This window comes from Drosophila nasuta, chromosome 3, assembly GCF_023558535.2.
Source record: "Drosophila nasuta strain 15112-1781.00 chromosome 3, ASM2355853v1, whole genome shotgun sequence".
Lineage (NCBI taxonomy): Eukaryota > Metazoa > Arthropoda > Insecta > Diptera > Drosophilidae > Drosophila > Drosophila nasuta.
The window spans coordinates 41,213,768-41,238,462 of record NC_083457.1 but is presented as its reverse complement, the minus strand read 5'-3'; the positions used below and the strand labels follow the sequence as shown (position 1 = coordinate 41,238,462).

The window sequence follows — 24,695 nt, the reverse complement described above, 5'->3', positions numbered from 1 at the left end:
TCGAAACACTGAAAAAACCTTACAGATTTGTTAATAAAAATCGCGAGAGGATACAGTGGAAGGCTGAAAATTTTACACAAGAATAAAAGATCACTGAAGACAAATAACAAAACATTAGTATTTGTTTTACTTTTATTTTTTATTTAGAAAAAAAATGTATAATTATATTAATAATAATAATGGAATAAACTAACAACAAGCAAACCAAGAAGTAAGAGCTGGACGTCGCAGGTTTTGCAAATTGCAGCGTTTAAGCAACCTAAATGCTGTATAACAGTTCGACCAATAATTTTAGCCCATATAAAAAACAAATCAATTTTTTGTAAATGTACTATATTTTTATTGAAGCTAAAGCTTATTAGTAAGAAATGCCAGTATGGTCACGGATCCAGTCCAAGTGGTAGGTGACACGTTGGAAACCAGCTGGGGCTCCAGATGTGCAGGAGGAGGTACCGAAGTTGGTAACACCAATCAATTTGTTGCCATCGTGGGAAACCAATGGACCGCCAGAGTCACCGTTGCAAGTGGACTTGCCATCGGGAGTCCTCACACAGATGATGTTATCCCTAACGGTGCCAGTGCCGTAGGTTTGAGCGCACTCGTTGTTGGAAATAACCTGCAAGTCGACGCACTGGAGCCAGTCGGGCAGAGGAGAGCCATCATAGGTGCCACCCCAGCCGCAGGCAACAGCCCACCATCCGTTGTAGTCGTTGTAGCGATCGTTGTAGCTGGGCAGCTCAACCTTGTTTACCATGTGCCAGAAATCGACATGGGGAATGCGGATCAAAGCGATATCGGCGGATCCATGGTTGATGATGTCATTGCGGCTAACCCAGTGAGTGTACTGGGCGTTGGTGCGCCATGTGGCACCAAAGTAGACTGTGACGGACTCAGCGCTGCCAGTGCAGTGCTCAGCAGTAAGGACCCAGGTGTTGGAGATGATGGAACCACCGCACCACCAGCCACCGCTGAAGCCCAGACCGACAGTGTAGGGAGCCTTGCCCTCGTAGGCTGGGTATCCGTTGGTAATGCGGCCGGAAATATCCTTCAGGTTAACGGCTTTCTCCACAGCGGAGGGCACCGCGGCGCCAGATGCGGAGGCAATGGCCAAAGCCAAGATAGTTATAAACACCTTCATGCTGGATGTACAACTTGTTGGTTGAGGGGAATAAGTTTGCGCTTTTATACCAATTGTGAGACATTGTAAACATTATCTTGAAGTTAACGAGTCGCCTAACAATAAATAATGCGCCGTATAGAATTGGATTTATCAATTTGATAATAGAAAGTATATGACCGTAATAGTTCATTTTAATAAAATAAAGATTTGACTATTTAAATGCTAGTCAATTTAATAACTGAAGATACTATATGAGAAGGAGTAAACAGCAATGCCCAGAAAATTCAATATATATACATATATGTACCTTGACACCCCGTCTTAATGCTTATAACTGGAAATATATTTACTTAAAAACATCCCTCTGCTTCAGTTTTTTTTTGTTTTCTTCACTACTGCCATCTTGCTAAAGCTGTCAGTTCATTTTCAGATTAATAGTAAAAAGATCAGCTCTTGCAAAGACAAATTTCGTAAACTAAGTCTCCTTTACTTATAAGACACAAATAAATATACAAGTATCATATATATTGTTTTTTCCTGTATAAATCCTATTTCTTCTTTATTGTAATTATAATCAATAATATTATAATTATTTAAATGAAAAAGGTAACTAGACATATCGTAATAACATCTCTCTCGAGATACTTATTTGATATATGTTTTTCTTTTTAAAGTTGTAGAAAACTCAAGAAATAGCTTAATAGTAAGCAACACCAGAGTTGTCGCGGATCCAGTCGAGTTGGTTGGTGACACGGGTGAATCCAGATGGAAGACCGGCGGTGCAGCCAGCGCCAGATACCCAGGAAGTAACACCAACAAGTTTGCCGCCGTCGTGGAGCACCAATGGGCCACCAGAGTCGCCAGAGCAGGTGGACTTGCCGCCGGGGGTAGAAACGCAGAGAATGCCATCGGGTTGGTTGCCATAAGTCTGAGAGCATTGGCTGTTGCTAATGATCTGCAAGTCAACGCACTGCATCCAGTCGGGTTGGGAACCGCCATCAGATGTAAGACCCCAGCCGCAGGCAACAGCCCACCAGCCATCATACATGTTGTAGCGATCGTTGTAGCTGGGCAGCTCAACCTTGTTGACCATGCTCCAGAAGTCGACATGGGGAGTGCGGATCAAAGCGATATCGTTGCCATTGTTGTTGGGCCAGTTGTGGTTCTGGATGAAGTTGCCGCTGCCAACCGAGTGGGTGAACTGGGCGTTGGTACGCCAGGTGGCACCGTAGTAGATGGTCACAGAGCTGGCACCGTTGGTGCAGTGAGCAGCAGTCAGCACCCAGTCGTGAGCAATGATGGAACCACCGCACCACCAACCGTTGAAGCTCAGGCCAACAGTGTAGGGAGCCTTGCCCTCGTAGGCTGGGTAGCCGTTGGTAATGCGTCCCTCGAGCTTCAGGGATTGTGGCAGATCCTTGGGATGCACCTGCTCAATGGTTTCGGCAGCAACTGCTGCGATAGCCAAGGCCAATACAATGAAAGTCTTCATGTTGAAGTTGAAGCAAAAACTTATAACCATAAATCAAAATCACTACTCTTTTATACTTTTTCTCAATGTCAAAAGTATATGTGGGCATATGCTTAAAGGTAATCGTAGCCGAGATAAACCAATTAGTAATCAAAAAGGGAAGAGATATAAAAAAGCATAGCGTCTATGCTTACACAAACGTTAGTGTTCATAGTCACACCCATAGAAGCTGATCAATCAATAAAAGGGTACTCAAACACGTAATGAAAGTGGTCTATGAACGATCATTGATAATAGAATAAATAATTGAAAACCAAATTGTATTTCAGAAGTGTGTAGTAGACACTTTAGTTTGTAGTATGTCTGGAAAAGTTTAATTAGAAACAATATAATTAGACAATGTAATCCCTTTCTCTATACAATGTATTTAGATTATATTTTAATCAAATACTCAATAACCTCCCAATAATCAGAAAGAAGATTGAACCAATCCCTATTATTAGAAACACCCTAAACATAGCATGATTGGCATATTTTTTGTGGTTGCACACTAAGTTGCTTGACTTTATCAAAATTTATAATTTCCTTTGGCAATGCTTCTCTTTCATATTTACAATATGCGAGAGATAAGCATTTTTGTTCGATACATTCAAATGAAGTTGAACATATCGATAACGATAATAATATCGAGAAGTCTGTACATCGACCGTCTTCTGCTCATATTCGTACTCAGTACTCATGTGTTATCATTCAAAGTAGCGTGTGGCACTTTGTTTGATGACTTGGTTAAATACTTTAATTTATTTGCACAGATAACACGATCATAAAGCTTTGGTAAGCTGAGTACATTTAAATGATAAGATAGCCAATGATTTGGCATCAATATCAATATACGACCGAAGCTTTTTCGACCTGAGCGCTTTGTTCATCATTAATAACCGCATCCGGTCTTAAAGATTATGCTAGAAAAAGATAATGAATGAAAAGGGCGATAGATACAGTATTTTTTTATTTATATGACTGTTATCAGTAAGCTGCCAAAATATCAGGGTGCCAATAGTTAAAATAGTGCCCAGACTTTAGGCAGATTTACAATGTGATGCCGATTGTACATCCTGTTGATGCGCAATATCTGCAAACGGTTATATTTATTACTATGTTACAATTCCATTAGCGGAAACGTGTATAACTTCAATATACCCTTAGTAACATAAATTGTAACACACTAAATATCGGGTATACACGCAACAAATATGTCCGAAAAAGACACATAAAATTATTATTGATTCATCCGTTAGAATAGTTAACACTCAATCATTTAATTAATGAAATTTATTTTTAATCAATATATGTTTGAAATTCACTATATATTTGCAGTTTCTCAAAAAACGTAACGTCTATATTGTATACATATTGGGTAGATTAAATAAAACCAAGTCGAATATTTTTTTAAAACATTTAAAGAGTATACAAATACTAAGCAAAACAAGTCATATTTTTTTATTGTCAAAATCGTCAAAGGAGCTGCGTAATATTTTGAAATTCGACCTACTAGACAAGCCCTCTTTGGGACTCACCGAACCATTTATTAGATTATAACTAAATAGACTCAAATAAAACTAGAAGAAAATTTATGAGCCGCGATTAAAATAATATGATTAGATTTTGAAAAAGAATAAAAGCAAAGGGAAAATTTCAAAATGTTATGAGTTTCTCTTCGAAAATGAAACTGTTCGTGTTCTTAGCCTTTGCGCTGGCCGCAGCCAACGCTGTGCCCACCGGCATCAACAAACCTCTTAAGGTTATGGACATGCCAAAGACCCCCACCATTGATGGTCGCATTACCAATGGGTATCCTGCCTATGAGGGTAAGGTCCCCTACATTGTTGGTCTTAGCTTCGACGGTGGCTGGTGGTGCGGTGGTTCAATCATTGGAAACACCTGGGTGCTGACTGCCGGACATTGCATTAATGATGGTTCCGGTGTGAGAATCTACTACGGTGCCAGCTTCCGTCACGAGGCTCAATACACTCACTGGGTCAGTGGAAACGATCAAATCCGTCATCCCAACTACAACGATCAGTTGAACAACGATATTGCCCTTATCCGCACACCCCATGTGGACTTCTGGAGCTTGGTGAACAAGGTTGAGCTGCCCAGCTACAACGATCGCTACAACGACTACAATGGATGGTGGGCTGTTGCTTCCGGCTGGGGCGCCATCTCAAATGGCAGTGGTATGCACAACTACCTCAACTGTGTCGATGTCCAGATCATCAGCAACGACGAATGCCGCAACGTTTTCGGCGGTGGCTATGTTATCGATAACACCATCTGCATCAACACCTCTGGTGGCAAAGGCACTTGCAACGGTGACTCTGGTGGTCCATTGGTTACACATGACGGCAACCGCATTGTTGGCATCACATCCTTCGGTCATTGGGATGGCTGCACTGCTGGTCAACCCGCCGGTTTCACTCGTGTCACTGGTTACTTGGATTGGATCCGTGATAACACTGGTATCTCCTACTAAATTATATCTAAATAAAAACTAAAAGCATTTTAAAAACAAAATTCCACTAATCCTTGCACTTCAATTGAAATCACTTCCACTTCAATATTAAGTATAGCTGATATGAAAAGCCTTTAAGTGGATCATCGAATAGTAATCGAAGTTCAAAAGTCCTCTTTAAAATTCACTCATAAAGTGAAATCTTCCATCATGGGGTATAGAGATGCACATAAATGTTGAAGCAATTAGTCTTTCGCAAAACAAAACGTTTATTTTTTCGGCCTCACAAATTACATATATATATTCTTGATTATTAGCTCAAACGACATAACCACGCCACTCTGTATGAGAACGTAGATCTCAAAAACTATAAGCTACAATTCTTATTTTTTACATTTTTACCACGCCCACTTTCAGCCCCGCTAATCGAAAAGTCATATGGCGAGCAAAATTTCAAAGATAGAGTCACGCATCATACAATAATAATTACAATCTACAATCTGATTCCAGAAAATTTTGAAGAAGAAGAAATAATTAAATAATTAAATGAATAAAAATAATAAATCTGAATTGCTGTCGTTAACAATCTGGTACATTTTTCTTTACTTTTTTCTATATCGAATGTAGTAGTATATAAATATAACAAATTACATTTCGGTATATTTCAGTATTTTTTTGAGTATATTAATGTAGTATATTCATGTGAAAATACTGAACTGTTTGCTTTTATTGAAAACTGATACCGCGTATTTCTTTATTCTTACTTTACAATTACAATTACCTATCCAAAAATATTTCTCTGTTTATTTACTCTCCAATCTGAGACGTCTAATTTCTCCGTTCATATCCCAGATATTTTTCTTTTGTACACTTTAAAAACAAATTTGATTATAATTATCATGTCCACTTCAAAGTTCAATTCATTTGAGTTCGGTATCTTATCTTCAGTTCAATACCTGAACTGATATTTATAGCTTCTAGACTAAATTTTATTTCTACAGGGTAAATTCCTGATTGCTCTAGACAAAGATTCACTCATATTCTTGTTTTAAACTCATTCACAAAAACCGCGAGATTTTTTCATACACTTTTTTGATAAGACATACTGCACAATCTTTATGTCTAGAGTCTACTCGCAACTTCTGCGAATAAGAAGTCTCAAGGTCTCTCAACATTCAATGGAAAAGCTATATAAGCATATGAGCTTTTTCCCGAAATTTCTGAATACACTATAGCAATGCTCTACAAAATTAATTTCCTTTTAAAATGATATTTTCTGTTTATTTTATTGAAGCTATAGCTATTTAGTAAGCAATGCCAGTATGGTCACGGATCCAGTCCAAATGGTAGGTGACACGCTGGAAGCCAGATGGATGACCAGATTGGCAGCCAGCAGCAGACACCCAGTTGGTAACACCAATAAGTTTGTTGCCGTCGTGGGAAACCAAAGGACCACCAGAGTCACCACCGCAGGTGGACTTGCCGTCAGGAGTTCTCACACAGATGATGTTGTCCTGGATAAGACCGCCATAGGTCTGGGCGCACTCAGAGTTGTGGATGACCTGCAAGTCGACGCACTGCAACCAATCGGGCAGAGGAGAGCCATCATAGGTACCACCCCAGCCGCAGGCAACAGCCCACCATCCGTTGTAGTCGTTGTAGCGATCGTTGTAGCTGGGCAGCTCAACCTTGTTGACCATGTGCCAGAAGTCCACATGGGGAATGCGGATCAGGGCGATATCAGCAGAGTTGTGGTTGATCATGTCGTTGCGGCTAACCCAGTGGGTGTACTGGGCGTTGGTGCGCCATGTGGCACCGAAGTAGACGGTGACGGAGTCGGCGCTGCCAGTGCAGTGCTCAGCAGTAAGAACCCAGGTGTTGGAGATGATGGAACCACCGCACCACCAGCCACCGCTGAAGCCGAGACCGACAGTGTAGGGAGCCTTGCCCTCGTAGGCTGGGTATCCGTTGGTAATGCGACCCTCGATCTTGTTCACCTTGGTGATATCCTTGTTGTGGATCACCTCCTCGTAAGCCGAGGCAGAGGCAACAGCCAAAGCCAATAGAGTAATGAACACCTTCATGCTGGATGTACAACTTGATTTCCTAGCAGACCTTTTCGTGCTTTTATACAAATCCGTGACTCAAATCATTGTAAACATTATCTAGAGTGAGTATGCCCCTAATAATTCAAACTATAAAATGACTTGATTTTGATAGTAAAATATTTATGAACGCAAAGATTAATTTTACCAACAAAAATTTCAAAAATTGAAACGTAAAATCTCTATCACAAACTATTGCCAAATTAGGAATCTGTTGATCCTAATTGAATTCAGCAGCACATATTCTCGGCAGAGATAAAAATATTGATTATTGGCCAACTTTTGGATTAAATTATCCTAATTAGAAACAATAAACGGAGACAGAAATATATTATTCGTTATTACATCTCTTTCGAAATGCTCATTTTATTTGTTTTTAATATATCAAGTAATAGCCTAATAGTAAGCAACACCAGAGTTGTCACGGATCCAGTCGAGTTGGTTGGTGACACGGGTGAATCCAGATGGAAGACCAGCGGTGCAGCCAGCGCCAGATACCCAGGAGGTAACACCAACAAGTTTGCCGCCGTCGTGGAGCACCAATGGGCCACCAGAGTCGCCAGAGCAGGTGGACTTGCCGCCGGGAGTGGAAACGCAGAGAATGCCATCGGGTTGGTTGCCATAGGTCTGAGAGCATTGGCTGTTGCTAATGATCTGCAAGTCAACGCACTGCATCCAGTCGGGTTGGGAACCGCCGTCGGAGGTGATGCCCCAGCCGCAGGCAACAGCCCACCAGCCATCGTACATGTTGTAGCGATCGTTGTAGCTGGGCAGCTCAACCTTGTTGACCATGCTCCAGAAGTCGACATGGGGAGTGCGGATCAAAGCGATATCGTTGCCATTGTTGTTGGGCCAGTTGTGGTTCTGGATGAAGTTGCCGCTGCCAACCGAGTGGGTGAACTGGGCGTTGGTACGCCAGGTGGCACCGTAGTAGATGGTCACAGAGCTGGCACCGTTGGTGCAGTGAGCAGCAGTCAGCACCCAGTCGTGAGCAATGATGGAACCACCGCACCACCAACCGTTGAAGCTCAGGCCAACAGTGTAGGGAGCCTTGCCCTCGTAGGCTGGGTAGCCGTTGGTAATGCGTCCCTCGAGCTTCAGGGATTGTGGCAGATCCTTGGGATGCACCTGCTCAATGGTTTCGGCAGCAACAGCTGCGATAGCCAGGGCCAAGACAATAAAGGTCTTCATGTTGAAGTTAAAGCGACAACTGGTAGCAATAAATCAAACCCATACCCCTTTTATACTATTCTTAATCTCAAGTATAGTTGTGTTAATCTCAAGTAGTATGCTTGGGTGAAGTCAGAGCTTCGATAAAATAATTAGTTGCCGCACGAAAGGAATAGATAGCAAATTAATAAATTTACCAGTATTCATGCCCATTTTAAAAATCCTAATCAATACTTCAAGGGGCACTTCTAAAGTAATGAAAGTTGTCTGTTTAGATAATGCACACGACTACTCATGGTTTTCATGATGTGTTGCCAGGTTGTTCAAGTAAATATTGACACTTTATGAATAAATTAGGTAAACACTCATAGCCTGTAACAAGAACCAGCAAACAAGTAGGATTATTCGAAAGTGCTGGACTGAGGTACTCATACAAAAAAGTTAAAAAATATATAATTTAATAAATAAGTAAATAATCAAATCTATCATTCCCACATCAAAAATACAATAAAATAATCTAACAATAAACCAGGTTATAATCAAAATATACCATTAACTGTATTTTTGTCAACCAAATTAACTTACATATTCCTATTCAGAAACATTAATAGCAGAAACTATTAAGATTTCAAAATACATATACCTAAAAAATTGTAACCCACAAGATATAAAATACGCTTAATATTTAATACAAGACGAACAATCAAGATGAATTGTTATTCTAAATAGATTATTAGCTTTTCTGATAGATCAATTAACGGACATATTTTCGCAATAAACGTACCAAATAGTTATAACAAAATTGTACCGATTTTTATACCCGCTACCCATAGGGTAGAAGGGATCAGCGTCAACAGCCGAGACGATCTAGCCATGTCCGTCTGTCCGCCTGTGTGTCTGTCCGTCTGTGCGTATGAACACCTAGATCTCAGAGACTATAAGAGATAGAGCTATAATTTTTTTTTTCGATAGCATTTGTTATGTTTGCACGTAGATCAAGTTTGTTTCAAATTTTTGCCACGCCGCCTTCCGCCCCTGCAAATCAAAAAAAAATCGAATAACAAGCGTAATTTTAAAGCTACAGTTTTGGTATATACAGTAATAACTATAGTAGTTATGACTCCTGAAAATTTGGTTTCGATCAGATAAAAATTGTCGAAGTTATTTAAGAAATACTTTTCTATGAGCAAAAACGCCTACTTACTATGGGTCTTAGTTGCTTTGGCTGACAATCTGGTATATTGTGCCGTCTATGGTATATTTTGAATGCGATACTATATCGATATACCACATATACCATTTGGTATATTTTTAGTATCTTTGCAGTATAATTGGTATATTTTGAGAATAATACCGCAAAATATATTGCTTTTATTCAAAATGGGTAGCGGGTATCTTCTCACAATGGGATTAACATACAGTCGATTTTTTTCTAAATACTCATTTTCTGAATATACATATCTATTTATATATCTATATTTGAAATTCGACCTACTAGACGAGCCCCTTTAAGACTTATTGCCTCTCTAATTAAATTAGACCTGTCTAGAACCTAGTAAAACCCAAAGAAAATTTATGAGCCGTGATTACGATGGAAAATTTATTAATCTGTGATAAGATTTTAAAATGTATAAAAGCAAAGGGAAATTTAAAAATGTTATGAGTTTCTCTTCGAAAATGAAACTGTTCGTGTTCTTAGCCTTTGCGCTGGCCGCAGCCAGCGCTGTGCCCACCGGCATCAGCAAACCTGTTAAGGTTATGGATATGCCCAAGACCCCCACCATTGATGGTCGCATTACCAATGGGTATCCAGCCTACGAGGGTAAGGTCCCCTACATTGTTGGTCTTGGCTTTGACGGTGGCTGGTGGTGCGGTGGTTCCATCATTGGAAACACCTGGGTGATGACTGCCGGACATTGCATTAATGATGGTTCCGGTGTGACCATCTATTATGGTGCCAGCTTCCGTCACGAGGCTCAGTACACTCACTGGGTCAGTGGAAACGATCAAATCCGTCATCCAAACTACAACAACCAGTTGAACAATGACATTGCCCTCATCCGCACACCTCATGTGGACTTCTGGAGCTTGGTGAACAAGGTTGAGCTGCCCAGCTACAACGATCGCTACAACGACTACAACGGCTGGTGGGCTGTTGCTTCCGGCTGGGGCGCCATCTCAACCGATAGTGGTATGCATAACTACCTCAACTGTGTCGATGTCCAGATCATCAGCAACGACGAATGCCGCAACGTTTTCGGCGGTGGCACTGTTATCGATAACACCATCTGCATCAGCACATCTGGTGGCAAGTCCACTTGCGGTGGTGACTCTGGTGGTCCATTGGTTACACACGACGGCAACCGCATTGTTGGCATCACATCCTTTGGTCATGGGGCTGGCTGCACTGCTGGTTACCCCGCCGGCTTCACTCGTGTCACTGGTTACTTGGATTGGATCCGTGACAACACTGGCATCTCCTACTAAATTTTTATTCAATAAAAACCAATGCATTTAAAAAATAATTCTTGAATTCTTTCACTCCAATTGTAATCACATTGTACACTTCAATAATAAGTTTAGCTTATAGAACGTTTAAGGGATTCACAGAACAGTAATTGCACTTCGAAAGCCCTCTAAGAAATTCACTCATAAAGTGGAATTAATGAGGTATTAGAATGCACTAAAATTTAAAGTAAAATATATAGCTATCTTCTTAAAAGTTGTTCTAGTACTTTAGAACTATGTCAAAACTATGAGACCAAAGTATTGAAAATCGGTTTGCAAATTATTACTTTTCAATGAAACAACTACTACAAATAAATCTTTTTATAATATTATATAGTACTACTCCCCAAATCCTTTCGTACACTTTGATCAATCACTTTAAAATTCAAATAACTTGAGTCTATAATCTAATCTTAAGTTCATTAACGGAAATTATATTTGACCTATACTTTAACTGTATAATTTCAGATCGCATTAATCGAAGACTTACTCATATTCATGTTCTAAACTCATTCACAAATACTGGGAGATTTTTTCATAAGACATACTGTACAATCTTTATGTCTAGAGACTCCCCGCAACTTCTGCGAATAAGAAGTCTCAAGGTCTCTTAACATTAAATGGAAAAGCTTTATAAGCATATGAATTTCTTTCCGAAATTTCTGAATACACTATAGCAATGCTCTACAAAATTAATTTCCTTTTAAAATGATATTTTTTGTTTATTATTATTGCAGCTAAAGTTATTTAGTAAGCAATTCCAGTATGGTCACGGATCCAGTCCAAATGGTAGGTGACACGCTGGAAGCCAGATGGATGACCAGATTGGCAGCCAGCAGCAGACACCCAGTTGGTAACACCAATAAGTTTGTTGCCGTCGTGGGAAACCAAAGGACCACCAGAGTCACCACCGCAGGTGGACTTGCCGTCAGGAGTTCTCACACAGATGATGTTGTCCTGGATAAGACCGCCATAGGTCTGGGCGCACTCAGAGTTGTGGATGACCTGCAAGTCGACGCACTGCAACCAATCGGGCAGAGGAGAGCCATCATAGGTACCACCCCAGCCGCAGGCAACAGCCCACCATCCGTTGTAGTCGTTGTAGCGATCGTTGTAGCTGGGCAGCTCAACCTTGTTGACCATGTGCCAGAAGTCCACATGGGGAATGCGGATCAGGGCGATATCAGCAGAGTTGTGGTTGATCATGTCGTTGCGGCTGACCCAGTGGGTGTACTGGGCGTTGGTGCGCCATGTGGCACCGAAGTAGACGGTGACGGAGTCGGCGCTGCCAGTGCAGTGCTCAGCAGTAAGAACCCAGGTGTTGGAGATGATGGAACCACCGCACCACCAGCCACCGCTGAAGCCGAGACCGACAGTGTAGGGAGCCTTGCCCTCGTAGGCTGGGTATCCGTTGGTAATGCGACCCTCGATCTTGTTCACCTTGGTGATATCCTTGTTGTGGATCACCTCCTCGTAAGCCGAGGCAGAGGCAACAGCCAAAGCCAATAGAGTAATGAACACCTTCATGCTGGATGTACAACTTGATTTCCTAGCAGACCTTTTCGTGCTTTTATACAAATCCGTGACTCAAATCATTGTAAACATTATCTAGAGTGAGTATGCCCCTAATAATTCAAACTATAAAAATGACTTGATTTTGATAGTAAAATATTTATGAACGCAAAGATTAATTTTACCAACAAAAGTTTCAAAAATTGAAACGTAAAATCTCTATCACAAACTATTGCCAAATTAGGAATCTGTTGATCCTAATTGAATTCAGCAGCACATATTCTCGGCAGAGATAAAAATATTGATTATTGGCCAACTTTTGGGATTAAATTATCCTAATTAGAAACAATAAACGGAGACAGAAATATATTATTCGTTATTACATCTCTTTCGAAATGCTCATTTTATTTGTTTTTTAATATATCAAGTAATAGCCTAATAGTAAGCAACACCAGAGTTGTCACGGATCCAGTCGAGTTGGTTGGTGACACGGGTGAATCCAGATGGAAGACCAGCGGTGCAGCCAGCGCCAGATACCCAGGAGGTAACACCAACAAGTTTGCCGCCGTCGTGGAGCACCAATGGGCCACCAGAGTCGCCAGAGCAGGTGGACTTGCCGCCGGGAGTGGAAACGCAGAGAATGCCATCGGGTTGGTTGCCATAGGTCTGAGAGCATTGGCTGTTGCTAATGATCTGCAAGTCAACGCACTGCATCCAGTCGGGTTGGGAACCGCCGTCGGAGGTGATGCCCCAGCCGCAGGCAACAGCCCACCAGCCATCGTACATGTTGTAGCGATCGTTGTAGCTGGGCAGCTCAACCTTGTTGACCATGCTCCAGAAGTCGACATGGGGAGTGCGGATCAAAGCGATATCGTTGCCATTGTTGTTGGGCCAGTTGTGGTTCTGGATGAAGTTGCCGCTGCCAACCGAGTGGGTGAACTGGGCGTTGGTACGCCAGGTGGCACCGTAGTAGATGGTCACAGAGCTGGCACCGTTGGTGCAGTGAGCAGCAGTCAGCACCCAGTCGTGAGCAATGATGGAACCACCGCACCACCAACCGTTGAAGCTCAGGCCAACAGTGTAGGGAGCCTTGCCCTCGTAGGCTGGGTAGCCGTTGGTAATGCGTCCCTCGAGCTTCAGGGATTGTGGCAGATCCTTGGGATGCACCTGCTCAATGGTTTCGGCAGCAACAGCTGCGATAGCCAGGGCCAAGACAATAAAGGTCTTCATGTTGAAGTTAAAGCGACAACTGGTAGCAATAAATCAAACCCATACCCCTTTTATACTATTCTTAATCTTAAGTATAGTTGTGTTAATCTCAAGTAGTATGCTTGGGTGAAATCAGAGCTTCGATAAAATAATTAGTTGCCGCACGAAAGGAATAGATAGCAAATTAATAAATTTACGAGTATTCATGCCCATTTTAAAAATCCTAATCAGTACTTCAAGGGGTACTTCTAAAATAATGAAAGTTGTCTGTTCAAATAATGCACACAACTACTCATGGCTTATAATGATGTGTTGCCAGGTTTAAGCCATTAGGTAAACAAATACAACCTTTAACAAGAACTAGCAAACAAGTACGATTATTCGAAAGTGCTGGACTGAGGTACTCATACAAAAAAGTTAAAAAGTACAGTAGAATCCGGTTATAACGACTCCGCTTATAGTGTCCGTCCAGTTATTGCGAGGAAAACTCGATAGTATGGTTGGTCCCCATACAAACTTATATGAAAGGGCTTCCGCTTAATACGTCTCCGCTTTTAGCGACTAACCGCTTATACCGACGAAATTTTTGAGAATTCAACCGGATATAGCGACGAAAAAAACAAGTAAGAAAGTTACAGTCGAGTGTGCTCGACTGTGAGATACCCGCTACCCATTTTTAATAAAGGCAAAATATTGCGGTGTCATTTTCAAAATATACCGAAAACACTAAAAAAAAAACACTAAAAATATACCAAATGGTATGTTTGGTATATCGATATAATACACCATTCAAAATATACCATTTACGGTACAATGTGCCAGATTGTCAGCCAAAGCAACTCAGACCACCAGAAAGTAGGCGTTTTTTGCCCATACAAAAGTATTTCTTTAATAACTTCCACAATTTTTATCTGATCGCAACCAAATTTTCAGGAATCATAAGTACTACAGTATTTATGGTGTATACTCTAGTCTAGTATTCGCAACTCTAGCTTCAAAATTAGGCTTGTTATTCGATTTTTATGATTTGCGGGGGCGGAAGTGATCGTGGCAAAAATTTGAAACAAACTTGATCTTCGTGCAAACATAACAAATGCTGTCGAAAAAAAGTATAGCTCTATCTCTTATAGTCTCAGAGATCCAGTGTTTCATACGGACGGACAGACAGACGGACAGACGAACATGGCTATATCGTCTCAGCTGTTGACGCTGATCAAGAATACATATACTTTATAGGGTCGGAGATGCCTCCTTCTACCTGTTACATACATTTCCTGCCGGCACAAAGTTATAATACCCTTCTACCCTATGGGTATCGGGTATAAAAATACAGCGAAATAATGCCAAAAAATTTGAGCATCAAATGACGTAATTGTAAATCTACCCTGCAGTTCTGGAGGTGTCGATTGCCCTGGGTAAGTGCTTACCTCGCCGATCACTACATGGGTACTTACTAAAGAGACCCTATAGTAATCGAACGTCGAACCACCGAGTCGACTCGAGTTTGCGATTGGCCCTAGATAAGTGCTTACCTCGTCGATCACTACATGGGTACTTACTAGATTAACCCTATAGTAATCGAACGTCGAACCACCTAGTTAATAAATATATGCGCATTAAAGCATAAGTACAAAATAACGGCAAGCATCGCTTTTGTTTTTGTTATTTTGTGGAAAAAGTATACACAAGTTTAAAGAGAAAACTTCGATTATGCTTTACATCGCTGTTTGTTTACGCGTCTTTGTTTTATTTTGTGCTACTCTTTTACTCAAACACAGCTGTGTTTCCTAGATGATGCAAGCATTTGAATTGAGAAGTGCAAAGCGGATCCGCGATCAATTATTAGGTGAGTTACTTAAAAAATAATTTATGTATGCATTAAACAGATAATAAAAGAATATCAAGCAGTTAGTGTAATGCATAGTTCTACAGTGGAAAGCGACAATGTGCCTAAAGAAGAGGAAGTGGAAATTATGACAGAAAATCTACGTTATGGAAATAATGACAGGGGAATGCGGCCCAAAAAAAGAAGACAATTTCTTTGGTGTTATGATCGGTGAGTATTTTAAAAGATAATTATTTAATAATCATTATCCACTTCAATCTATTAAAACTTTTTGAATCCTTTTTATTTCCAGATTCAATAACTGAGGACCAGTTGAGAAAGGCCTTGCAGCTCCAAAAAAAAAAACGATATTTTAAAACTCAAGGTGCCTTAAAGTAATAAAAGTATTATTATTAAAATAAAGAAAAAATAAAATTAAACAAAAACTGTAATTGTAATTGTAAATTTTTTTTTTAATTTATAATGGCCGACTCCTCAATGGGGTCCGATGTAAGCACTTATTTTACTGACCCTTCAATGGGGTCCCATGTAAGCACTTATTTTACCGGCCGTTCCATGGGGTCCCATGTAAGCACTTATTTTACCGGCCGTTCCATGGGGTCTAATGTAAGCACTTATTTTACTGACCCTAATATGTTGCACTATTTCACTAGTTCGTGGTAATCGAGGCGGTGGCGATTGACCCTATTTGCGGACATTTCATACAAAAACGGAAATTAAGAAACGCATGGCTAGACGCCACTTTGTAAGTAGTGAGTGGCTCCTGGTAAGCGCTTATTTCACCAGCAACGAACTAGCGCTCAGAACTGCAGGGTATGTATGTCTTTATCAGTGATCGAGAACCTTGCTTGTATGCTTAGCAGTGATACGAAGTTTCTTACTTTCTCACTAATCTCTGTTAGTTTTAGCTGACGCCTTAGCTTATGCTAAGAAACATGCAAGTATACGATTTACAACCATGCTATTTAATTAAATTTATACTTTTTTTTGTTTTGTTTAAAAAATTAATTAAATTAATTAATTAAAAAATTAATAAATTAAAAACAAAACAAAAATTTGTTTTGCTCCTTTCGGTTAGTGCGTCTTCCGGGTATAACGACGTAAAATCGTCGGTCCCTTGAAGGTCGCTATAACCGAATTCTACTGTATTTGCCTTTTGTCTTTTTTGCAAATAAAGACTTGAAATTTTCTTTAAAAAAATCAGTTAAACGGCAATCAGCTGTTTCCCACAAAAAAAAGAGGTGCCACATTTTTAATGCATTTCATCCCGGTCATTTCAACAATTGTTGTTTATAATATTTTGGCATTTCAGTAATTAAATTAAATAAATTAAAAAAAAAAAAATATTTTACCCAACTTCAACAAATTGAATGCCATCCGTTCCATTATACAAATATTTTTAACTTTTTTTGCTTTTTCATTCCACCAAAAGTATGGCAGCCTAGGCGATAATTCATGGTGTCGGATTTATCGGTCGCTCACCAAAACGAAAATTGTTGTTGCCGACGGCAAAATTTTATTTCCAAATTTGAGGTGGGGTCAGAATTTGCAATTCGAAAGAATCTTGTGAAAGTGAAAACGCTAGCACCAAGTTTTTCGTTTTCAAAACGAAAACGAAAACCAAAAGTGAATACCGGAGCATGCCTCATTAAGTTAGTTTCGGAATAAACGTAGCAAAAGTTATACAAAAATTATACAGATTTAAGAAAAAAAAGTGTTTAATTGAAATGGGATTATCATACAGTCGATTGTTTTTCTAAATACTCATTTTCTGAATATACATATCTATTTATATATCTATATTTGAAATTCGACCTACTAGACGAGCCCCTTTAAGACTCATTGTCTCTCTAATTAAAGTAGACCTGTCTAGAACCTAGTAAAACCCAAAGAAAATTTATGAGCCGTGATTACGATGGAAAATTTATTAATCTGTGATAAGATTTTAAAATGTATAAAAGCAAAGGGAAATTTCAAAATGTTATGAGTTTCTCTTCAAAAATGAAACTGTTCGTGTTCTTAGCCTTTGCGCTGGCCGCAGCCAGCGCTGTGCCCACCGGCATCAGCAAACCTGTTAAGGTTATGGATATGCCCAAGACCCACAGCATTGATGGTCGCATTACCAATGGGTATCCAGCCTACGAGGGTAAGGTCCCCTACATTGTTGGTCTTGGCTTTGACGGTGGCTGGTGGTGCGGTGGTTCCATCATTGGAAACACCTGGGTGATGACTGCCGGACATTGCATTAATGATGGTTCCGGTGTAACCATCTATTATGGTGCCAGCTTCCGTCACGAGGCTCAGTACACTCACTGGGTCAGTGGAAACGATCAAATCCGTCATCCAAACTACAACAACCAGTTGAACAATGACATTGCCCTCATCCGCACACCTCATGTGGACTTCTGGAGCTTGGTGAACAAGGTTGAGCTGCCCAGCTACAACGATCGCTACAACGACTACAACGGCTGGTGGGCTGTTGCTTCCGGCTGGGGCGCCATCTCAAATGACAGTGGCATGCACAACTACCTCAACTGTATCGATGTCCAGATCATCAGCAACGACGAATGCCGCAACGTTTTCGGCGGTGGCTATGTTATCGATAACACCATCTGCATCAGCACATCTGGTGGCAAGTCCACTTGCGGTGGTGACTCTGGTGGTCCATTGGTTACACATGACGGCAACCGCATTGTTGGCATCACATCCTTTGGTCATGGGGATGGCTGCACTGCTGGTCAACCCGCCGGTTTCACTCGTGTCACTGGTTACTTGGATTGGATCCGTGATAACACTGGCATCTCCTACTAAATTTTTATTCAATAAAAACCAATGCATTTAAAAAATAATTCTTTAATTCTATCACTCCAATTGTAATCACTTACACATCAATAGTAAGTTTAGCTTATAGAACGTTTAAGGGATTCACAGAACAGTAATTGAACTTCGCAAGTCCCCTAAAAACACTCACGAAGTGGAATTTTCCATCAAGAGGAGTTGGAAGGCACAAAAATGTAGAATAAAATATATGGCTTATTCTTAAAAATTGTTCCAGTACTATCTGGGCAATATGGGAGCAAAGTATTGAAATTCGGTTTGCAAATTTTAAGTTTTGAATGAAACGTCCCTTACATCTGCTAAACAAAATCCTTTTTAGAACAAGTAGTGCCAAACTTCACATACATATGTATTGTAACTAAGGAGTGTAATATAATATTGCACTACTCCACAAATCCTACCGTAGACTTTGATCAACCACTTTTACGTTCGAATCACTTGAGGTTATAATCTAATCTTCAGTTCATTAACTGATATTTAAAGCTTCTGAGCTTTATATATTATATTTTAACTGTACAGGGAGAATTTCAGATTGCACTTATCGAAGATTTACTCATATTCATGTTCTAAACTCATTCATAAATGCTGCGAGATTTTTCCTTACAATTTTTGATAAGACCAGACCTGCTTTATAATCTTGATGTCTAGAGTCTAGACCCAACCATATGAGGTTCTTCCCGAATTTTGTATATTCACTATGGTAATGCTCTACACAATTATTTTCTTTTTAAAATGATATTTTTTGTTTATTATTATTGCAGCTAAAGTTATTTAGTAAGCAATTCCAGTATGGTCACGGATCCAGTCCAAATGGTAGGTGACACGCTGGAAGCCAGATGGATGACCAGATTGGCAGCCAGCAGCAGACACCCAGTTGGTAACACCAATAAGTTTGTTGCCGTCGTGGGAAACCAAAGGACCACCAGAGTCACCACCGCAGGTGGACTTGCCGTCAGGAGTTCTCACACAGATGATGTTGTCCTGGATAAGACCGCCATAGGTCTGGGCGCACTCAGAGTTGTGGATGACCTGCAAATCGACGCACTGCAACCAATCGGGCAGAGGAGAGCCATCATAGGTACCACCCCAGCCGCAGGCAACAGCCCACCATCCGTTGTAGTCGTTGTAGCGATCGTTGTAGCTGGGCAGCTCAACCTTGTTGACCATGTGCCAGAAGTCCACATGGGGAATGCGGATCAGGGCGATATCAGCAGAGTTGTGGTTGATCATGTCGTTGCGGCTGACCCAGTGGGTGTACTGGGCGTTGGTGCGCCATGTGGCACCGAAGTAGACGGTGACGGAGTCGGCGCTGCCAGTGCAGTGCTCAGCAGTAAGAACCCAGGTGTTGGAGATGATGGAACCACCGCACCACCAGCCACCGCTGAAGCCGAGACCGACAGTGTAGGGAGCCTTGCCCTCGTAGGCTGGGTATCCGTTGGTAATGCGACCCTCGATCTTGTTCACCTTGGTGATATCCTTGTTGTGGATCACCTCCTCGTAAGCCGAGGCAGAGGCAACCGCCAAAGCCAATAGAGTAATGAACACCTTCATGCTGGATGTACAACTTGATTTCCCAGCAGACCTTTTCGTGCTTTTATACAAATCCGTGTCTCAAATCATTGTATCTCGAGTTATCTCGAGTGACTATGCCTCTAATAATTCACACTATAAAAGTGACTTGATTTTGATAGTAAAATATTTACGATCATAGATGTTAATTTTACTAACAAAAGTGTTGAAAATTTAAACGTAGAATCACTACCATAGACCATTGCTAAATTGAGAAATTAGTATAATAAATAAAATCTAGCACTGAAAAGGCAAGGCAGTGAAATCTATAGACTTGTTTAGCACTTCCAAAATAAGTTAGAAAGTTACAGTGAAGTGTGATAATCTCTAAGATACTAGCTATATATAAAGATATAGTACTACATTTAAAAGATTCTATAGAGTACAAATTATAAATCCTTCTGCCTGATACAAATTGTACATTCCCTCTTTCTATACAAAATAAATTGATTCTTGTCAATTTACAAGATAAACACAATACCAAAAATATGTTAATAGTCCTTATTACATTTCTCTCTAAATTCATCTTTAATATATTTTCGGTAATTTCAGCAAAAGCCTAATAGTAAGCAACACCAGAGTTGTCACGGATCCAGTCGAGTTGGTTGGTGACACGGGTGAATCCAGATGGAAGACCAGCAGTGCAACCAGCACCAGCCACCCAGGAAGTAACACCAACAAGTTTGCCGCCGTCGTGGAGCACCAATGGGCCACCAGAGTCGCCAGAGCAGGTGGACTTGCCGCCGGGAGTGGAAACGCAGAGAATGCCATCGGGTTGGGTGCCATAGGTCTGAGAACATTGGCTGTTGCTAATGATCTGCAAATCGACGCACTGCAACCAGTCGGGTTGGGAACCGCCATCGGAGGTGATGCCCCAGCCGCAAGCGACAGCCCACCAGTTGTCGTACATGTTGTAACGATCGTTGTAGCTGGGCAGCTCAACCTTGTTGACCATGCTCCAGAAGTCGACATGGGGGGTACGGATCAAAGCGATATCGTTGCCATTCACATTGGGCCAGTTGTGGTTCTGGATGAAGTTGCCGCTGCCAACCGAGTGGGTGAACTGAGCGTTGGTACGCCAGGTGGCACCGTAGTAGATGGTCACAGAGCTGGCACCGTTGGTGCAGTGAGCAGCAGTCAGCACCCAGTCGTGAGCAATGATGGAACCACCGCACCACCAACCGTTGAAGCTCAGGCCAACAGTGTAGGGAGCCTTGCCCTCGTAGGCTGGGTAGCCGTTGGTAATGCGTCCCTCGAGCTTCAGGGATTGTGGCAGATCCTTGGGATGCACCTGCTCAATGGTTTCGGCAGCAACTGCTGCGATAGCCAGGGCCAATACGATGAAAGTCTTCATGTTGAAGTTTGAAGCAACAACTGATGGCAATACATCAAATCGCCACTCCTTTTATACTATTCTCAATACTATAAATATCTTTGCATGGGGGCAATCAGCGCTGAGATAAAATAGTTAATTAAAAGAAATGAATAGATAGCAAAATAATGTATATATTCATGCTCATTTAAAGAAATTAATTAATTCTTCAAGGTGCACTTAGAAAGTAATCAAAGTAGTCTGTGAATTCCCTCGTATAATGCACACGAATACTCATGACTTGTCATGGTGTTTTGCATTAGTTATTTAAGTGAACATTGCAGCTTTATTAAAATATTAGGTCCACATTTGAATAAGTATAAGTGAATAAGAATAAGTATATAATTATAATATAATAATAACAATTTGCAAACAGTAAGAAAACACGCAGAAAAGTTTTAAATGACTCGACTGAGATATCATTTTTGTCAGAAAGCAGTTATGTAATATTACAAAATATACGAAAGTATATAGTAGTGATAATATGTCAAAGGTTAATTTTATGTTTGAAAAAAAATACCATATTATGTTATATACATCGATTAGGTTGTCGGTCAAGAATATATATCCTTACCGAGTAGGAAGTGCATTCTTGAATCCTATGAATAATTGGTATACAAAGAAAATTAATATATTAATCACAGACTTTTAATTTTTAGAAAAACTTAACCTTTCCCTATCATTATTATAAATTATAAATTTGCATAAATGACTCATTTTTTTTTATTTATTACTGTTAATTGATATAGTTTGTTTACAATAATTTCAAGAAATTTCATGATAATGTCGCAATTATGAAGTCGAGAATAACAATTTGACTTGGAAATACTTTAATTTATTTTCTTAGATATCACGTTTATAGTTTTTGGTAATTTCAAATCTTTTTCATGATAAGATAAATGATGATTTGCATTTCTTTGCTATGCTGACTTTAGATACTTAATGCTCTGAACGAAATTTGTCAATCATTTATAACCACATCCGCTTCTAGACATAGGATATTCAATTATGCGACGCTGTCGAAGATCATTTATTATGTAGTAAACATCCTTAAATACAGTGCATCCGATCGGTGAGAGAATTTTGGAGATTTTCACATAATCTTATCAAATTTTATGATCGAGTACTCGAAAGTTCAATTTACTTGACTGCCAATCTAATCTATATTTCATACAAAAGTTTAACTATGTTGGGGGTATTTTTTATTGTACCAAACCGGATTTACCACCTAATTTCAATTCGTTTCAAGCACTCATTCATAAAAAGTTCGACAGTAGCCAAGATAAATCAGAGTCTTTAGTATACTAATAAAAAATTGTAGATAACACCGCCGGCAAGGTTAAACAGATGTCATTCCTATCGATGGAATTCAAACGCGTATGAAACAAGTAAGAAAGCTACAGTCGAGTGTGCTCGACTGTGAGATACCCGCTACCCATTTTGAATAAAAGCAAAATATTACGGTAATAATCTCAAAACATTAAAATAAATATGTATGTATTCTCGATCGGGATTTGAACTCGAGCACCACTGACAGGGGGGTTTAAAAAAAGGTTTGTACCTCGAGCGGGCTTGAACCCGAGCACCACAACATGCTCGGCTTGCACTCTACCACCTGAGCTAACGCATTGCTTATGAACCCCCCTATGCATACAGATGCTAATACAGACGAGCATGTATATACGTTTACAATACATACATAGCAGGCGGTTTTGGCCATACAAAAGTATTTCTTTAATAAATTCCACAATTTTTATTTATAATTGTTGTAAATAGGGTTAAAAAAAGTTTGTACCCCAAACGGGCTCGAACCCGAGTTCCCCGAGTACCACAACACGAATATGCTTACACTCTACCAATAGAGCTATCGCAGTGCCTCATGCATACAGATCCAAATATAGAGGCGGGCATGTAAATACGTATACGCATACATACAACACATTCATAGAAGGCGTTTTTGCCCATTCAAAACTATTTCTTTAATAACTTAAACAATTTTTATCTCATCGCAACCAAATTTTCAGGAATCACAAACACCATTGTTATTATTGTATATACCAAAATTCGCACGTCTAGCTTTAATATTACTCTTTTCATTATTGATTTGCAGGAGCGGGAGTAGGCGTGGCAAAAATTTGAAATAAACTTGATCTGCGTGCAAACATAACAAATACTGTCGAAAAAAAATTATAGCTTTATCTCTTATAGTCTCTGAGATCTAGGACAGACGGACGGACAGACACACAGACGGACATGGCTAGATCGTCTCGGCTGTTGACGCTGATCAAGAATATATATACTTTATAGGGTCGGAGATGCCTTGTTCTACCTGTTACATACATTTCCTGCCGGCACAAAGTTATAATACCCTTCTACCCTATGGGTAGCGGGTATAAAAAATCTATTGCTATCATGGAATAACAAATACAAAGACAAACAAATAATATTCGTTTCTGACAAATGATACTATATTTCAAAGTCAATGCTTAATAGTAAGCGACGCCTGAGTTGTCGCGAATCCAATCCAGATGAGCGGTGACACGAGTGAAACCAGATGGATGGCCAGATTGGCAACCAGCACCAGATACCCAGGAGGTAACACCAACCAGCTTGGCACCATCGTGGAGCACCAGTGGGCCACCAGAGTCACCCTGGCAAGTAGACTTGCCATCGGGAGTGGCAACACAGAGAATTCCTTCGGGTTGGGTTCCATAGACCTGGGAGCACTGTTGGTTGCTGATGATCTGCAAATCGACGCACTGGAGCCAATCGGGCAGAGGAGAGCCATCATAGGTGCCACCCCAACCGCAGGCAACAGCCCACCAGTTATCGTACATGTTGTAACGATCGTTGTAGCTGGGCAGCTCAACCTTGTTGACCATGCTCCAGAAGTCGACATGGGGAGTGCGGATCAAAGCGATATCGTTGCCATTCACATTGGGCCAGTTGTGGTTCTGGATGAAGTTGCCGCTGCCAACCGAGTGGGTGAACTGGGCGTTGGTACGCCAGGTAGCACCGTAGTAGATGGTCACAGAGCTGGCACCGTTGGTGCAGTGAGCAGCAGTCAGCACCCAGTCGTGAGCAATGATGGAACCACCGCACCACCAACCGTTGAAGCTCAGGCCAACAGTGTAAGGAGCCTTGCCCTCGTAGGCTGGGTAGCCGTTGGTAATACGTCCCTCGAGCTTCAGGGATGGTGACAGATCCTTGGGATGCACCTGTTCAAAAGATTCAGCAGCAACTGCTGCAATAGCTAAGGCCAATACGATGAAAGTCTTCATGTTGAAGTTTGAAGCAACAACTGATAGCAATAAATCAGAACCACACCCCTTTTATACTAATCAGAGCTACAAATATATTGGTGCAAATGTATGGGTGCAATCGCAACTAAGATAAACTTATTAGTAATCGTAAGAAATCAATTTAAATACCCCCCGGTCACTTAAAATAGAAATGTGAGGCG

General features: G+C 40.6%; 11 protein-coding genes across 12 annotated transcripts; 3 read left to right on the top strand and 8 right to left on the bottom strand.

Annotated features, from left to right (window-relative positions):
- Positions 1-316: 316 nt before the first annotated feature.
- Positions 317-1,159, bottom strand: LOC132789615 (serine protease 1-like). Its single transcript, XM_060797720.1, has one exon. The coding sequence runs from the start codon at positions 1,136-1,138 to the stop codon at positions 359-361; it is 780 nt and encodes a 259-aa protein (XP_060653703.1). The 5' UTR covers positions 1,139-1,159; the 3' UTR covers positions 317-358.
- A 503-nt stretch (positions 1,160-1,662) lies between these two features.
- Positions 1,663-2,627, bottom strand: LOC132789540 (serine protease 1-like). Its single transcript, XM_060797609.1, has one exon. It carries the CDS (start codon positions 2,610-2,612, stop codon positions 1,818-1,820), a length of 795 nt encoding a protein of 264 aa, XP_060653592.1. The 5' UTR covers positions 2,613-2,627; the 3' UTR covers positions 1,663-1,817.
- Positions 2,628-4,299: 1,672 nt separating this feature from the next.
- Positions 4,300-5,165, top strand: LOC132789539 (serine protease 1-like). The gene has a single exon (XM_060797608.1). The coding sequence runs from the start codon at positions 4,315-4,317 to the stop codon at positions 5,122-5,124; it is 810 nt and encodes a 269-aa protein (XP_060653591.1). The 5' UTR covers positions 4,300-4,314; the 3' UTR covers positions 5,125-5,165.
- A 1,192-nt stretch (positions 5,166-6,357) lies between these two features.
- On the bottom strand, positions 6,358-8,438 carry LOC132789541 (serine protease 1-like). 2 transcript variants are annotated; one of them, XM_060797611.1, is made up of 2 exons: positions 7,989-8,438; positions 6,358-6,791 (listed from the first exon to the last, which is right to left on the bottom strand). In XM_060797611.1, exons 1-2 carry the CDS (start codon positions 8,397-8,399, stop codon positions 6,408-6,410), a joined length of 795 nt encoding a protein of 264 aa, XP_060653594.1. In that variant the 5' UTR covers positions 8,400-8,438; the 3' UTR covers positions 6,358-6,407. The 2 variants fall into 2 exon arrangements, with proteins under 2 accessions (XP_060653594.1, XP_060653593.1); XM_060797610.1 differs by lacking the exon at positions 6,358-6,791 and having other exon boundaries at positions 7,538-8,433.
- Positions 8,439-10,050: 1,612 nt separating this feature from the next.
- Positions 10,051-10,903, top strand: LOC132791889 (serine protease 1-like). Its single transcript, XM_060801006.1, has one exon. It carries the CDS (start codon positions 10,056-10,058, stop codon positions 10,863-10,865), a length of 810 nt encoding a protein of 269 aa, XP_060656989.1. The 5' UTR covers positions 10,051-10,055; the 3' UTR covers positions 10,866-10,903.
- Positions 10,904-11,582: 679 nt separating this feature from the next.
- On the bottom strand, positions 11,583-12,431 carry LOC132791890 (serine protease 1-like). Its single transcript, XM_060801008.1, has one exon. It carries the CDS (start codon positions 12,411-12,413, stop codon positions 11,634-11,636), a length of 780 nt encoding a protein of 259 aa, XP_060656991.1. The 5' UTR covers positions 12,414-12,431; the 3' UTR covers positions 11,583-11,633.
- Positions 12,432-12,765: 334 nt separating this feature from the next.
- Positions 12,766-13,663, bottom strand: LOC132792740 (serine protease 1-like). The gene has a single exon (XM_060802196.1). The coding sequence runs from the start codon at positions 13,626-13,628 to the stop codon at positions 12,834-12,836; it is 795 nt and encodes a 264-aa protein (XP_060658179.1). The 5' UTR covers positions 13,629-13,663; the 3' UTR covers positions 12,766-12,833.
- A 3,778-nt stretch (positions 13,664-17,441) lies between these two features.
- LOC132789987 (serine protease 1-like) lies at positions 17,442-18,302 on the top strand. Its single transcript, XM_060798368.1, has one exon. The coding sequence runs from the start codon at positions 17,455-17,457 to the stop codon at positions 18,262-18,264; it is 810 nt and encodes a 269-aa protein (XP_060654351.1). The 5' UTR covers positions 17,442-17,454; the 3' UTR covers positions 18,265-18,302.
- Positions 18,303-19,007: 705 nt separating this feature from the next.
- LOC132789832 (serine protease 1-like) lies at positions 19,008-19,843 on the bottom strand. Its single transcript, XM_060798123.1, has one exon. It carries the CDS (start codon positions 19,840-19,842, stop codon positions 19,063-19,065), a length of 780 nt encoding a protein of 259 aa, XP_060654106.1. The 5' UTR covers position 19,843; the 3' UTR covers positions 19,008-19,062.
- A 518-nt stretch (positions 19,844-20,361) lies between these two features.
- On the bottom strand, positions 20,362-21,236 carry LOC132789921 (serine protease 1-like). Its single transcript, XM_060798259.1, has one exon. It carries the CDS (start codon positions 21,212-21,214, stop codon positions 20,420-20,422), a length of 795 nt encoding a protein of 264 aa, XP_060654242.1. The 5' UTR covers positions 21,215-21,236; the 3' UTR covers positions 20,362-20,419.
- A 2,442-nt stretch (positions 21,237-23,678) lies between these two features.
- On the bottom strand, positions 23,679-24,526 carry LOC132790205 (serine protease 1-like). Its single transcript, XM_060798665.1, has one exon. The coding sequence runs from the start codon at positions 24,511-24,513 to the stop codon at positions 23,719-23,721; it is 795 nt and encodes a 264-aa protein (XP_060654648.1). The 5' UTR covers positions 24,514-24,526; the 3' UTR covers positions 23,679-23,718.
- Between the last annotated feature and the right edge of the window lie 169 nt (positions 24,527-24,695).

Bases quoted from the DNA above. Each gene is read 5' to 3' on its own strand.
- LOC132789615 (XM_060797720.1), bottom strand. From the start codon at position 1,138: ATGAAGGTGTTTATAACTATCTTGGCTTTGGCCATTGCCTCCGCATCT.
- LOC132789540 (XM_060797609.1), bottom strand. From the start codon at position 2,612: ATGAAGACTTTCATTGTATTGGCCTTGGCTATCGCAGCAGTTGCTGCC.
- LOC132789539 (XM_060797608.1), top strand. From the start codon at position 4,315: ATGAAACTGTTCGTGTTCTTAGCCTTTGCGCTGGCCGCAGCCAACGCT.
- LOC132789541 (XM_060797611.1), bottom strand. From the start codon at position 8,399: ATGAAGACCTTTATTGTCTTGGCCCTGGCTATCGCAGCTGTTGCTGCC. The intron at 6,792-7,988 runs GTTGAGCTGCCC...ATGGTCAACAAG, and splicing joins TCTGGAGCATGGTCAACAAG to GTTGAGCTGCCCAGCTACAA.
- LOC132791889 (XM_060801006.1), top strand. From the start codon at position 10,056: ATGAAACTGTTCGTGTTCTTAGCCTTTGCGCTGGCCGCAGCCAGCGCT.
- LOC132791890 (XM_060801008.1), bottom strand. From the start codon at position 12,413: ATGAAGGTGTTCATTACTCTATTGGCTTTGGCTGTTGCCTCTGCCTCG.
- LOC132792740 (XM_060802196.1), bottom strand. From the start codon at position 13,628: ATGAAGACCTTTATTGTCTTGGCCCTGGCTATCGCAGCTGTTGCTGCC.
- LOC132789987 (XM_060798368.1), top strand. From the start codon at position 17,455: ATGAAACTGTTCGTGTTCTTAGCCTTTGCGCTGGCCGCAGCCAGCGCT.
- LOC132789832 (XM_060798123.1), bottom strand. From the start codon at position 19,842: ATGAAGGTGTTCATTACTCTATTGGCTTTGGCGGTTGCCTCTGCCTCG.
- LOC132789921 (XM_060798259.1), bottom strand. From the start codon at position 21,214: ATGAAGACTTTCATCGTATTGGCCCTGGCTATCGCAGCAGTTGCTGCC.
- LOC132790205 (XM_060798665.1), bottom strand. From the start codon at position 24,513: ATGAAGACTTTCATCGTATTGGCCTTAGCTATTGCAGCAGTTGCTGCT.